This window comes from Pseudonaja textilis, chromosome 2 (genome assembly GCF_049901715.1).
Source record: "Pseudonaja textilis isolate UNSWEBS1 chromosome 2, rPseTex1.2, whole genome shotgun sequence".
In the NCBI taxonomy this organism is placed as follows: Eukaryota; Metazoa; Chordata; class Lepidosauria; order Squamata; family Elapidae; genus Pseudonaja; species Pseudonaja textilis.
In genome coordinates, this window is record NC_141991.1 from 130862876 (window position 1) to 130878728 (window position 15853).

Consider the following 15853-nt stretch of genomic DNA (forward strand, 5'->3'; position numbering starts at 1 on the left):
GGTAAAATCACACTACTAACTAGAGCATACAAAACATTTGCTAGACCTATACTTGAATACAGCTCATCAGTCTGGAACCCATATCATGTATCTGATATTAACACAATTTAAAAAGTCCAGAAATATTTCACAAGAAGAGTTCTCTGCTCCTCTACTCATTGCAGAATACCTTATGCCACCAGACTTGAAACTCTAGACCTAGAAAACCTAGAATTATGCTGCCTCCGGTCCAATCTAAATATAGTATATAAAATCATACATTGCAATGTGCTACTTGCAAATGAATATTTCAGCTTTAATCATAACAATACAAGAGCACACAATAGATACAAACTCAAGGTTAACCGCACCAAACTTGACTGCAGAAAATACAACTTCAGCAATAGAGTAGTCAATGTTTGGAATACTCTACCTGACTCTGTGGTTTCTTCCCCAAACCCCAAAAACTTTAACCTTAGACTGTCTACTACTGACCTCGCCCCCTTCCTAAGAGGCCTGTAGGGGGCGTGCACAAGTGCACCAAATGTGCCTACCATCCCTGTCCTATTGTCTTTTATTTTTCTTATAAGTATCTATCTCATGTATTCAAAACTATATTTATTCTTATACCTGTATCTTGTCAGTGATTGACAAATCAAATAAATACTAAAATACTAAATACATTCAAAATGACAATGGCACTAAAAAAGGTGACTTATGAACATTTTTCACACTTACAACCATTGCAACATCACCAGGGTCACGTGATCAAAATTCAGATACTTGGCAACTGATTCATATTTATGACAGCTGCAGTGTCCCGAGGTCAGGTGATCCCCTTTCGCGACTTTCTAACAAGCGAAGTCAATAGGGAAGCCAGGTTCACTTAACAACCACATTACTAACATAACAACTACAGCGATTCATTTAAGAATCGTGACAAGAAAGGTCGTAACGTGGGGCAAAACTCACTGCGTTCTGTATTACCTGTCTCACTTAGCAGCAGCAGACATTTTGGGCTCAATTGTGGTCGTAAGTTGAGGACTACCTGTATCGTGTTAACTCTGAATGGTCACCAGACAAATGGTTATAAATTAAGGACTATCTATACTGGGTACATTAAGATCTTTCCTCCTTCATCATGGGCATGCACATGCTTACCCATGTTTCCCTGAAAATAAGACTGGGTCTTATTTTCTTTTGGGTCCCCAAATAAGCACTAGGGCTTATTTTCAGGGGGTGCCCTATTTTTTTCCATGTACGGGAGGCCCACTTCTTCTGCTTGCTCATGGCGTGCCACCACTGCCACGGCAAGGCAGGAGGGGATGGAGCTGCCTCACACGCCCTGCAGCAGCTTACTTCAGGGCCCCCACAGCCAGGCCATCCATGTCCACACCTGCCTCGTCTCGTAGCCATGGCATCAACACACTACTCAACCTCCTGCTGAGCTGTGAGCAAGGAGAAGAAGTGGGTTGGTGGCCACATGGGCTCCTGCTGCACATGGCTGCTGGTGCTGCCACCGCGAGGCAGGTATTGGGGCGTGGATGGCCTGGCTTGCAGGGGCCCTGAAGGAAGCTGGGGCAAGGCGCGATGGACAGCTCCACTCCCCACCCATCTCCCCATGGCTGCAGCACCGCAACCAGATGGAATGGGTGGCTGGCCAGCTGTGCAGGCTCTTAAGTAGGGCTTATTTTGAGGGTATGGCTTATATTAAGCACACACATAAAAACATGCAAGGGCTTATACTTGGGATAGGTCTTCTATTCAGGGAAACAGGGTATGTGCATAATGCAAAAAGAGCACATGATGAACGTACTCTTGTACATGTGTCACTCACTGCGGGAGGATGACTATCTGGATGCAACAAATGAAGCAGAAGACCAGCATGGTACAAGCCACGTAACTACCAAAGCGGGTATCCACCTTTTTGGAATACTATAGGATTAAAAGAGAAGGGGAAAAAATTAGCAAGAATTGAGGAACAAATGACTTTGTTTCCAATTTGAAATCTCAATTCTAGATAGAGAAGGGAAATACCTTTCTCTCCAACTCAGGTTTCTGGAAAGTGAGCAGAAAACGTTTGACATGATCCTTGCGCAGCTGGTCAATGCTTCGGGCATCAATGGCCCTGCCCAAGAATTCATCAACCTCATCTTCAGGATTTAAGGCTTCCTGTGTACTTCGGCTACGGGAAAGCAAAGTTCACATAGGAGAGAGTAGAGAGAGACATGAGACAATTTATTTTATTTGTATCCCACTGTTATTATTTTTATAAATAACTCACAAGCAGCAAACGTACCTAACACTTCTCTCTCCTCCTATTTTTCCCTACAACAACAATCCTGTGAGGTTAGATGAGTTGAGAGAGTGGCTGGTCCAAAGTCACTAGCAGATTTTCATGCCTAAGGTGATACTAGAACTCACAGTCTCCTGGCTTCTAGCCTGCTGCCTTAACCCCCAGACTGAATAATGTGAACCGCTCTGGACTTCCTTATTGATAGGACCCAGTTTGTGTGAGTTGGAAGACAAGCTTCCATCTCCCTGAGAACAGGTTCCCCAAAAGGCTGTGTCCTGAGTCCGCCAGCGTTCACCTTGATGACCCACGACTGCTGTGCTGAACCTGCTACAAATCATATTGTGAATTATGCGGCTCACAAGGCAGTGGTGGGCCTTATCCGGGACGACAATGAAGATGCATATACGGAAGAGGTGAAGGCTCTGGTGGACTGATGCAGTAAAAGTAACCTGGTTCTAAATGTTAATAAAGCAAAGGAGATCATCGTGGATTTTAGAAAGAGCCGGCATGGTCATACTCCACTCTGTATCAAGGATGCAGCTATAGAGGTGGTCAACAATGTTAAGTATCTGGGGGTTCAGATAACTAACAATCTGAACTGGTCTCTGCCTATGACATCCTTAGTGAAGCATGCAAACCAGTGTCTGCATTTCCTGCACTGGATGAGGACAGCACATCTTTCTCATTCTGTCCTAGCCACTTTTTACAGAGGCACGATTGAGAACATTAAAAAAAACCCGCATCCCTGTTTGGTTTGGTGATAGCAGTGCCTCAGACAGAAAGTCCACACAGAGAGAGGTAAGAACAGCAGAGACGATTATAGGAAGCTCTCTTCCTGTCATTCGGGATAGTGCTTATGAGCACTATGTGCTTAGAGCTCAAAGCATTGTTATGTACTTTACGGTCTGTTTCTGTTGATCCCCTTTGGGAGGAGGTTTCGAAATATTTCTAGCAGGACTTCCCAATTCTGTAACAGCTTTGATCCCTATGCCATCCATCTGGTAAACTCGCAAGATTTGTTTCTCTTGCCATGTACATACCGTGTTTCTCATAAAATAAGGCTGGGTCTTTTTTTTTTTTTTGAACCCCCCCAAAAACGGCTAGGCCGTCTTTTCGAGGATGTTTTAATTTTCCTCCCACGCGCAGCCTGGTAGTAGTGTGTGTGCGTGTGTATTTACACCCTTATCAGTGAATGGCCGTGTTCCCACGACATCCACACAGCCAACTACTTTCCACCCTGTGCATCATGCCAGCTCAGCCTGTGCGGGTAGTTCTTGGTCCAGTGCATTGGCAAACCTGCAGAGCTCCATTAAGCGCCAAATTCAGCATGCCATGTGCACATACTCGAGCTCGGATCAAGCTGCAGCACTCGGAACCGTTAGTCAGGAGGCTGCTTTCTTAACCTGCCCTGCTGATTGCTGGGTCGCTTAGAGCCCCCGGCTCCGGCAATGTCCGGCTTCCTGCCACTGCGCAAGAGACAAAGGCAAGCGGGCTGCCTTTCTGGCACTCCCACCACAGCTGGCGCTCCGCCAGCTCCTCTTCCCCCAGTGCAAATACCAGCTGACCAGTCTCGTGCACCAATTTTGTTCTACCCTCTCTAACCTCCTGGGTTTTTCCCAAGTCTCTCAGCCAGACCTTTCCAAAACAATGTAGCTGCGCCATTCAGGTGCAGTGGCCACGACCAACCTGCCCCGACTTCTTCCCTCAACAAGTTCTCTTTGGAAGTCCGGGGGTTGTTTTCCAACCCATGGACTCCAAGCTTGCAACAGGGCATGGGTCCACCAAGGGCCCAGGCAGCCCGGTCAAGCTTCAGGTGCTCCCAGAGATGCATAGGATACAGACTCTCTGCTTACAGAGCCACCGCCGAAGTATACACAATGGTGCCTGCAGGCACTCGGAAGGTCGAAAGCGCAGCCCAAGTGGGGGCTGCTCGCTGTCGCCCCGGGGCCCAGCAAAGCTGGAATCTGCTGCCTGCCGCGTGAACCCCAATGAGCAGCCTCGCCTATGCTTGGGGGAAAATGAGCTGGCAGAGTGCAGCTTCTCTTCCCCCGAACGCAGGTGAGTCTGCTCATTGGGGTTTGCGTGGCAGGGGGGCAGATTCCGGCTCTGTGGGGTGCAGGGGCAAAAGCGTGCAGCCCTGGCTTGGGCGCCACTGGGCTGCGCTTTCAGCCTGCAAGGCGTGGCCAGCAGGAGGAGGTGCCACTGCTGTGTTAGGTAAGAGCGGCTGGTGGTAGCGCTAGAAGCCAGGCTGAGCAGGGCAAGTGAGCTTGCAGTCCCCTGAAAGGAGAGGGACGTGGGCTGGGCTGGGCTGACGCTGTGCCCACTTATGCCCAGAGCGAAGCATTGGTCAAAGGTTGGCGCGCCAGCAGCAGGCTGGGCGGCTCACTCTTCTGCGGTCCTGCTGGAGGCATCTCTGCCGAGCCCTGCTCTGGCTGCCTGAGGGGACGTGGATGGAGTCTGTTTTAAAGTTAGCTCCCGCGCCTTTGCCGGGGCTGTGGCAGGGGAGGGGGGAGCCGGTGCCCTTTGCGCAGATGGGAAAGCGGAAGCATCCACCTCTTGGTGTGGCCCCGTCTTTCCTGCACAAGAGCCCCCGGCAGCAAAGGTACTTGGTGGGAGTAGGGAGCTCTCCGAGCTCTGCCATGATCGGCTGTTAGGAGTGGCTGGTGGCGAGGCATGGCTACCTGCGGGGCACTCCTAACGGCAAGTTCCCCCCGCCCTCCCTCCCATTTCGCATGTTTTAAACTAGGCCTAAATTGGGGGGGAGGGGCTTAATTTAGCCTTATGCCTAGAAAACATGCTGGGTCTTCCTATGGGGGGGCGGCGTATTGTTGGAGAAACATGGTATATACATCCAAACTAGACTATGTTGTTTCTCTGTGTTATATATATTATGTGTGGGTATATGCATACTTTTGTATGTATGTATTTATCTAGTGTATATTAGAGATGGAGACCCTTTGCGAGCTCTATGTAATGAATTTTCATTTTAATGTATGCTTGATTGGTGTACATTCAAAGTTTCAATAAAGTTATTCTATTCCTATTCCATTCTATCCTGCAATCAGTACCATCTTTCATATATTGCTACAAGATAGTTAGGGACTCTGGTTTGAATGATTTTCTCCATCCCCACTGTCAAAATCTCAAGGAGGTTATAAAGTCATGGCACTTACTTGTCTTTGCTGGAATCATCAATACCCTAAAAGAGAGAGAGAGAAAGAAAGAGAGAAAGTATCATGTTCAAGAGCACACAGTATATATAACAGTTTTGATACCACCCATTCCCTTTACGGTAAATTTCAAAAAATCGCAGAAAAACCTGATAATTGCAATGAATACAGGTAGTCCTCATTTAACGATGGTCATTTGAACCAGAATTTCCCCTGCTAAGTGATGTGGTCATAAAATGTGACGTTACATGACCACATCGCTTAGCAATGGCAATCCTAGCAGTTCCCGTTGTTGTTAAGCGAGAATTGTGGCTCATTAAGCAAGGACCTCCTCACAATTTCCTACCGCCTTCCCACAATCGCCGTCAGTGCGAAAGGCGGTAAGAAGTCGCAAGTCCCAGGTAACTCACAAGCCTGGTGGGGGAAGGGTATGTGGGTGGGCGCAGTAGCATGTGTAAGTGTTTTCAGGCTCAGGGATGGCTGCTGCCATTGGGGCGGACTTACCTGAGAGACTTGGGACTTTCCCTGTTGGCTTTCCCATCAAAAGCCAGCAGGGAAGGTCGCAAACGGTGATCATGTGACTGCAGGTGCTGCAATTGTAAACACAAGCCAAGTATCCAGACTGTGATCACATGATTGTTGGTGTGGTGCAGTAGCCAGAACTTCAAGGACCGGTCGTACGTACTACACGTTCAGCACCATTGCACCTAAGTGGTCGGTAAGTACCTGCATAATTAATTCTATATGTGGTGAAGTTTTGTAATAGTGGGGTTACAGCATTCTTCAAACTCAGACTATAACTCCCATCGTGCTGGTGGCTACGATACCAGAAAATCCAGATATTGTAGTTTTGATATCTTTGGGAAGCAACAATTTTGGGAAGAGTGCAAGTAGAGAATGTTGCCAGCAACATAGTTTTCAATCAACATTTCTTTCTCTCTCTCTCTCTCTCTCTCTCTCTCTCTCTCTCTCTCTCCCTCCCTCCCTCCCTCCTTCTCTTTTTTTGGGCAGACATTCTCTGGACATCCTTGGGATTATTAGTGTTCCCACACATGTATACAGGTAGTCCTTGTCTTACAACCGTAGGTTTAGGGACCATTTGAAGTTACAATGTCGCTGAAAAAAAGTGACTTGCGACTGTTTTTCACACTTACGGCCGTTGCAGCATCCCCATGATCAAAATTAAGACGTCTGGCAACTGGCATGTATTTATGAGGTGGCAGTGCCCCAGGCTCACTTGATCACCTTCTGTGACCTTCTGACGTGCAAAGTCAATGGGAAATCCAGGTTCGCTTAACAACTGTGTTACTAATTTTACAACTGCAGTGATTCACTTAACTACTGTGGCAAGAAATGTTGCAAGATGGGGCAAAGCTCACTTGACAACTGTCTTGCTTAGCAGCAGGAATTTTGGGCTCAACTGTGGGTCATAAGTTGAGAACTGCCTGTACCAAATTAAGTATTCCTGGCAGTATTCACCCAAACTGGATAAGGAAGGGTGATGGTGGTAGTATTTGCAAGCCTTTTTTTTTTTAATTAAAAAGAACATTTAAAGACAGAACCCTCTAAGGTCAACCTTTTTCTCTGTTCCAAACCTCGAAAAGCTGAGAAAAGAAATCTAATAGGCTGGTTGGCTGGGCACTTTATTATACCAACAGAGGGAACAGAAGCAGAGCCCTTCCCTGGACTCTCCCATTTCAAACACACAGGTAGGTGCAATAAATCCGACTGGCTCAGGCTGGCCTTTGGCCAACAAAATAACATCCCCTTACAGCTTGCCTCAGAATAGCTGAGATTTACAGCTAAGAAGCAGGGCCACCTGACGGCTGGTTAATGCTCAACTTAATAAGGGTGGGAAAGAGATTCACAGAGAGTTTGGGAGGCTGAGAGTGAGTTTGCAGAGAACAATAATTACCAATCTCTTCTGCCATTAAAAAAAAAACCTCTCCTTTTTCGTATTCAGCCTCTGACTTCAAGCATAATTCAAGTATTTCTCATCCTGATAGTCTTTGGAGTTAGTTGACCAAATAATGCCAAAAAGGGGAGGGGGATGTGGCCCTGACACCTCATATTCTTACTCCAGGTCTTCCTTGAGTTACAACCACAATTGAACTCAAAATTTCCATTGCTCAGTGAGATATTTTTTAAGTGAGTTTTGCCCCATTTTACGACCTTTCTTGCTACAGTTTTTAAGTGAATCACTGCAGTTTTTAAGTGAGGAACATGGGTTCCCATTGACTTGGGCAGAAGGTCGCAAAAAGTGATCACACATACCTGGGGCACTGCAAACGGTCATATATATGAATCAATTGCCAAGCACCTGAATTTTGATCCCATGACCAAGGGATGCTTCAACAGTCATAAGTGTAAAAAAGTCACATTTTTAAAGTCACAAGTAATTTTTTGGCAGTGCGGTTGCAACTTTGAATGGTCATTAAATGAATCATTTTAAGTAGAGGACTACCTGTACTATATAAGTATATAGTCTGTTGCTTGAGCCCAAAAGCCTTCTAGAGTAATCATCAATTGCAATTATTTTATAACTGGTATTCATCATTAACTAATTATTTTTAGCTGAAGAATATGACAAGAGATAGATGGTATAACCATATCGTATCAGTAAGGTGAAAGTAATAACGGCATTTAGAAAACCTGAGCTAATTTAAAACAATCTTTATCTGCCATCTAAGAAAATCAAAGTTGCCATCAGGCAAACCTCTCCAAGATAGATATGAAGGGCCACACAGAGAAAATCCAACCTCAATTCATTACCTACCTTACTTCACATAGAAAAGTGAAGAACTTGTGTGGACTGGGTCCTAATTATTTCAGAAATTAAAAACAGTCATATCCCAAAATGGTTGGGAAGCCACTGCCACTGTTTCAAAATGATTGAGATGCAATCAAACCATCCAGTCCCGATCAACAATCTGTGTATTTTGTAGCAGCTAAAACTTCTGACCTAACTAAAAAAGGCAGTGCTGCCTACAATCAATCATTACAGTAATTTAAATGGGATATTATCTGGGCATACAATGTTGCAGCCTGGATACCTTTGTGAAGAACAGATACCCTTAGCATACCACTGAAGATGGGGAGAGGAAAATGTATATCACGGCATCTGCTTTGAACTTCCAAGACAAAGTCAACTCTGTGGTAACAACATCCCAGAATGGCAAATCCACACCTTGTGGAAAATACAAATTTTTCCAAGGCAGGCCCATACCTGTCCTTCTCTGACCACACAGTCTTTCCATTTTGTACTGAACTTCAATTCCTTAGGCCTTATTTACTCCCTGATTTATTTTAAATGCAAGTTCAGCATTTTAATTACATCTCCTGCATTAGATGAAAATGAATATGGTAGTAATTTGGATGGTTTCAGTGCACTGACAATATTGTATTCCATATGACCTCAGGCATTTCATGCGTGCAGGGAAGACTAGGGAAGGCACAGCATAACTGCTAGCAACACTATTGCAGAATCACCCTCTGAAAATAGCTTGTTGTGGTAAAGCTGAAATCATTTAAGAGAAGCACTTCCACATTGTTCTACCAGTTAGTTGCTTGAAGAGGACATTTTGACCGAAAGATCCAGGAGAATCATCATTCTTCCTTCTCTCAACCTAAAGCAATGTATTCTTTGTGCTAAAAAGGCCAGAAAACATACTGAAATGGAACCCGAAAATCAGTTTCACCTGACAGTGACTAGAATAATATGGCCACCTTCTCTCTATTTTCAATCCCAATCATACTTTCACCAGATTTTTCCCTAACACCAACTTTCTTTTCCATTTTCAAAATTATTACGCCAATGATGGACAGAAAGATCTTGATCCCTTCACATAATTTTGTCCCAATTTTCCATTGAGTTGGAAAGAAAAAGAAAAGTAATTCTATGGGATGTGGCAAACTCAGATTCACTAAAGAGGTCTGAGAAATTACTGGAAGAAGCCGCCGCGCCTTGACTTTAGGATGGGGAAGGGGAGAAAAAGCTAGAACTCTCATCAATGGAAGCCATCCTGCAGCTCCAAGAAAATCCTGCAGTTTTCTCTGGTTCTGCTCAAATGCACAAGACAGATTACAGAGACGTATCAATATGACTCACAAACAGATTGCGGATAGACTGTCATGGAAAAAAAAATATGTGGCCACTAGGAATCAAAAATTACTTGATGGCACATAATCAATCAATGCATATGTGGATGTCATCGTCATCTCGAGCCTCCCAGGATTAAGGAACAATGGTGGAATTGGACTGGAGAAATCCAAACCCTATTTAAATGAATGGGCTTGGAATCTTTCTTTCAAATCCTGCCATTCAATGGAGCAGACTTAGTGCTTTAAGGCAGCACCATAAAGAGATGTAAAGTTATTTGACTGGGATAAGGAAATTGACACAAAAGGCCATTGTTTTTAAACGAAGTCGAATTCCTACCAAGAAAGGAATACAATGACCTCGAAGTATTTCATAGTAACACCTAACAGATAGGATCCTTCTGCATTTTTTAACAACTAGTAAACTATTCCATTGCAATGGATTAAATAAGACGTGCTATAGCCACTACTACGAGGGCAACAAAAACTTGTCAGACAACGCATGTCAACAACTGGCAGCACCGCTACAAAGACGATACCAGTGGAACTCCCTCTCAGATGCAAGCAGTATCATAGCAACAGATGCTAGATTACCAAATGTCATAAACAATCTGTACCATAGCAACAAACTGCCCACAACAAATCAAAAGCAACCTGTATCAATGAATGGCAGGGCACTAGGAATTCTCACTTAGCAACCATCAAGAGTGCCACTAATGGAGAGCAAATTACCCCCAAATGTGATAGGTGAGGGTGATTATAATGATAAAAACTAGCTTGTTTTGTTTGGATAGCAGATTTAATTTGCCCCTTGACAATGAAGTGAAGAAGCTGCCAAAAGAAACACTTGAACAAATTCACAAACGAAGAAGCATATCACACGACCTACTAAAAGAATAAAATAATGCACAACTATTTCAAGGAGCCAGACTCCATACAGAGCTGATATTGACTGGATTCACTTATCATGTCAAAAACATAGTTTGCTGTGAACAATTATGTGGTTTCAGTAAGACCCAGAGCATGTTTATATACCCAGAATAGCTAGGCTCCTACAACATGTTAAATCAAAACCAAACAACCACATCCTGGCTCAGCAAAATGTTTGAAGCCAGGCAATCTGTTTCAATCCCTGATGATTCGAAATTAATGCAGAAGAAGAAAAAACAACAAACCTGTTCATTAAGGCTTTTCCTTTTCTAAGGAAAGGACTAGGGGCCTGAGGGAAAAATCAGCACCTATTGTGATTCATTAAAAATAACTATATATGTATATATATTTGAATGCGGGAACAGCAAGATTCAACAGGATTCTGGCAATTCGCCGAAACACCAGAATTAAATTTATGGATTTCATAACTCTCTTATTAAATCTCCCCTTATTTCAGCTGATGAAATACAACTAGTATTCTCTAGATTCTGCAGAAGGCAACATACAGGTTGTCTTCGACTTACAACAGTTCACTTAGTGATCATTCAAAATTACAACAGCATTGAAAAAAGTGACTTATGACCGTTTTTCACACTTAATGACCCTTGTAGCGTCACTTGAGGTTATGTGATCAAAATTTGGATGCCTGGCACCTGATTCATATTTATGATGATTGCAGAGTCCTGGGGTCACCTAATCACCTTCCTTCAAGCAAAGTCAATGGGGAAGGCAGATTTACTTAACAACTGTGCCAATAACGTAACAACTGCGGGGATTCATTTAACAACGAGAGCAAGAAAGGTTGTAAAATAGGGCAAAATTCACTTAACAAATGTCTCGCTTAGCAACAGAAATGTTGGACTCAATTGTGATCGTTAGCCGAGGACTACCTGCATTTAACATGAATGGCGAATTTCTATTTTTCAAAGCGTTGTTACAAACCTGACCATTTCAAAATCAGTTCCAATATGGCCTTACACTTTCACATGCTGCTCCCTCGTACAGTCTGTGTGTATGTGTGTGTGGTGTGTGTGTGTGTGTGTGTGTGTTATTTTCCCATAATCTCTATTTTTCTTCAGCAAAAAGAAGCAAAGGACAGAGACAAGCAGAAAACCTAAGGAAGTGATGGCAGGAAGGAAGAAGGAAATGTTCAGGGGAACTACATTATACATCCCCTAAGAAAGGCCAGAGGCAGCTGGGATGTGAAGGAAGGGAAAGCGAAGCAGTGAGTTGTTGTTATGGGTAATAGTAACAGAACGTTCCTTGTTTCAAATTCCTCTGTAGTTCTGCTTCCTACACGCAGCGGAAAACTGTAGCATAGAGAGAGTGAGAGCTCAATTCTTTCCCCATGTTAGACAACTTCCTGCAAACAAAAGAGGTATATAGCCCAACATGGGATAAGAGACTTTCGTTCTTGGCTTGGAGTTGAACAGACCATTCTATTTCCTTGGCATAATTTTGTACATCGAGAGCAAGCTCAGTGCACTGCATGTTGTTAATCCTTATATAGTTCTGCAGTTAAAAGATGGCCACAAGAGAATTGAAACTCTTGTGGGAGTAAAAAAGGAAAAAAAAAAAAAGCCCACACACATTGAGGGCAAAAAAAGTTATTTCCCAGCGGAGGATGAAAACAGCCCAGGAAGAACTGTTCAAGGCCTACAAGTGGATTGGTGTAGGTGGAAGTGGAGGGTGCAGAAGAAACCGGGGAAAAAAACCTGGATCAGGATTCCTCTGCACCACTAGGAGGGCTCATGGGGGTGTGGCATGGTGTGTGTGTGTGTGTGTAAAACCCGCAATCCTCATTCCTTCACCTAAGCGAAATTGCTCCGAATAATTCAAGCATGAAACACAGAGTATATCATGAATTGTTAGTTTTTAATTATTTTCTTTTTCCCTTTTTCTTTTTTTTCCTGTGTGTTGTGTATGTGTTTGTTTGATATTTTAGTTCTATAATCAATAAAGTTTTTTTTAAAGAAACACAGAGTATTTTCCCTTGCTAATAAACATTCCTTATTATTAGAGACATCTACTTACAACCAAAATTTCATTTGAAATTGTGTCTCGGAGAATCCTTTGCTTTTAAATGGTGGCTCAGTGGTTAGAGTGCAGTACTGCAGGCTGCTTCTGCTGACTGCAAGGCTGCCTGCAGTTTGGCAGTTCAAATCCCACCAGCCTCAGCCTTCCACCCTTCTGAGGTGGGTAAAATGAGGACCCAGATTGCTGGGGGCAATATGCTGAATCTGTAAACCACTTAGAGAACGACGTAAAGCCCTGTGAAGCGGTGTATAAGTCTAAATGCTATTGCTATTGCTACTACCCACATGGCCAAAGCTAACCCATTCAGAGAGGTATCAGACTTGGAACACTCCCAGCTGCCAAACATCTCAAGAGCTCCACATACCAGGAACAGTAGTATACCAATTGACAGTGCTAAGCTCTGTTTGGCTGATTTCTTACAAAGATGCAGAATTCATTTAAGAGTATAAGAAGAGTCAGGACAGACAATTGCTGCTCCAATATTCTGGTCTTACGGAAAACGTGCAACAACCTCTTAGAAGCCAATACATATGCGGACAAAACAGGTGAGAAATGCACCCTTCTATTCACTTCCCCCAGCAATAACATTATTTCAGAAAAGACTGTCTCTTGATATTGGAAGTAAAATGCAGTCAAAGTATTAACCACTGACAGCCTTAACTTCATAAATTCATCTCACTCCCTTTAAATCTATTTAACTCAGTGACTATCACTGTATTTTATGCTAGCAAATGACATGATTTAGCTATACATTAACAAATACTTATGCCTCATCTTCCCATAAATTTACTTTTTAAAAAAAATTAAAATGCACAAATCAGCATTTTATTTCAACTGACTGCCCTCTCTAGTATTTAGATAACATTAATAGGTATTTAGATAGTAACTGAGATTATACATTATATTAACCTATGATGTCAAGCATGGTTTGTGAATAAATGGCAAATTATATCCTCTAGTATTAAAACAGGACACTTCTTTAAATCTTTATGCTATTGTCTCAATTTTAACCATGTTTGTCAAATAAGCTGCAATGGTTCCTTTATTCCTCTAAGCCATAAATGATCATTTATAAAAAGCAGTTGCATTCAAGCATCACATTAAGCCAATACAATACCCAGATTATGTTGAGTAAAATGTAGAAACCTAGTCTTTGAATGTTTATAATAAATATTCTGATCATAATTCTGATCTTAAGCTTTGTAAATTCCAATCAATCTTAAAGAAGCTTAAATACTGTATATTCAAGCACTTATCAATTGAAATAATTTTTTTAAAAAATAAGCACAACAGTAAGGAAAAAAAAAAGGTAGAGACAAAGCTTCTGTTGAAACACAGTGAATGAATGAATAGCCTCCAAATATTTCAGGAGACAGAGGTGGATCAGAGTCCCTAAAAGTTCATGTTGGTTCATGGGAAACGGGACAGAAGGACAACTCCATATTGCCTACTCTTCAGGCCATTCATTTATGGGAAGTTTTAAGCAGATTTTTCCCAGAGCTTCCAACTGGGACAGAGTTATGGGTGTGGGCATGGAAGTGAAGGTTCTACTGCTAAATATCAAACAAATAAACGATACAATAAGGGTGATCATATTACTTTTTTTCCTCAGGTCAACAACAGTCTATCTTTCAGAAAGACGATATAAACTCTAGCTCTGGCAGGTTATAGGTACAGTTTTATTGACAATCATCCTACTATGTTATACTACTGTAGTTTTATTGTTATGGCCTTAAACAATTTCCCCCGCCCGATCCCATTCCCTCAGCCCTGCGTTCAAGGCCATTTTTTTTCAACCCAAGAGAATGTTCATGTACTTTAAGCACCATTCTAGGCTGCAAACAACTTTCAGGTTTTGTGCCTATATTTACTGCATAATAAGTGTCAAGATGAAGAAAGAACACTTCACTACACTACCTATGCACAGGGTAGTATAGGTAGTCCTTGACTTACAACAGCTCCTTTAGTGATCGTGCAAAGTTACAAGCTCTCTGAAAAAAATGACTTCTGGCAGTTTTTCAGTTACAAACCTTTGCAGCGTTCCCATGATCATGTGATGGAAATTCAGATGCTTGGCATATTTATGACCGTTGTTGTGTCCCAAGGTCATCTGATTCCCTTTTGCGACCTTCTAACAAGAAAAGCCAATGGGGAAATCAGATTCACCTAACAACCGAGTTACTAACTTATCAACTGCAGTGATTCCCTTAATGAGGCAAGAAAGATAAAATGGGGCAAAATTTAACAAATGTCTCCTTTAATAACAGAAATTTTGGGCTCCATTGTGGCTGTAAGTTGAGGACTACCTGTACAGGTGCAAACTTTACTAACCATAGATAATTTCAACTGTCCCATTGGCACATGCAGCAAAAGAAACTTCTGGAGCATTGTTTTTTTTCCAGAAGTATAACTTTCCTCTTGACAGATATCCTTTATTTAAACGAAAGGGCAAGCAATATTTCTTTAGGTGGAGGACTTTATTTCCTAAAGGATAATCTATCAATAAGACTGAAACAGCCCATACATGGAGAGAACCATTCCTTCCACGACACTTCCTTTTCCCCTTTCCTGATATTCCATTCTCCTTTGCCAGTTTGCAGGAAAAAGAAAAACAGCTCTTGCTGGAGATTTGAACAAACCTTAATACAAGTTCGCTTAGTATCATATGTGAATTATCACAGGCTTTGGGGTTCAGAGCTTATGGAGAAAAGGCTTTGCAGAACTTCTATCCTGGGTTGAAGGATACTGTATTTAAAGATCTGCAGTTTTTACATCTGCAGTGGACAAGGGTGTTTCAAATCTAGTATGGGGACCTTCACCCAAAGGTACAGCAAGAGGTTATCTTGCTATACCTTTGGGCGAAGGTCCCCATACTAGATTTGAAACACCCTTGTCCACAGATCCAAAATATCCCTGTCCTTTGCATCTCAAAATTGCATATCTCTACTGTATTTATCAACAGGATAACCAAGTATTTCTTCAAAAAATTACCTGTGAATCGGTGGGTAGGGAAGGCTCTTTTCTTCTTTTTTCTAAGAAGTGTAGACACATTGGTCTCTTTTAATATTAATCTGGTAATTATTAGCTTGTTTGGGGGAAGGGCTGTTTGCCTTTTAAACCCCTTTTTATGCCTAAAGAGGACTTATCTCTAAATTCTTTCCTTCTCCAACTAGACTTTCTGGTTTTTCTTTGAAAACATTTTGCTTCTCAACCAAGAAGCTTCTTCACTCCCAGAGAGGTATCTCAAAAGATACTTATTTCCCAGGCAATTAATTTCAGTTAATAGTATTTAAGGCAGTTAATAGAAATATAAATGTATTTTTATCTTGACCCTTCTATTTTT

The 15853-nt window shown here is 42.4% G+C and overlaps 1 protein-coding gene across 2 annotated transcripts in view; it reads right to left on the bottom strand.

The window, feature by feature from the left end:
• ADCY6 (adenylate cyclase 6) overlaps positions 1-15853 on the bottom strand; it is a 61995-nt gene that overhangs the window by 18734 nt on the left and 27408 nt on the right. For both annotated transcript variants that reach the window (XM_026714714.2, XM_087925290.1), the window contains exons 11-13: positions 5449-5474; positions 2017-2164; positions 1817-1914 (exon numbers count right to left, since the gene is read on the bottom strand). In XM_026714714.2, coding sequence (XP_026570499.1) covers positions 1817-1914; positions 2017-2164; positions 5449-5474 — 272 coding nt within the window. The remainder of the gene's footprint in view (positions 1-1816; positions 1915-2016; positions 2165-5448; positions 5475-15853) is intronic.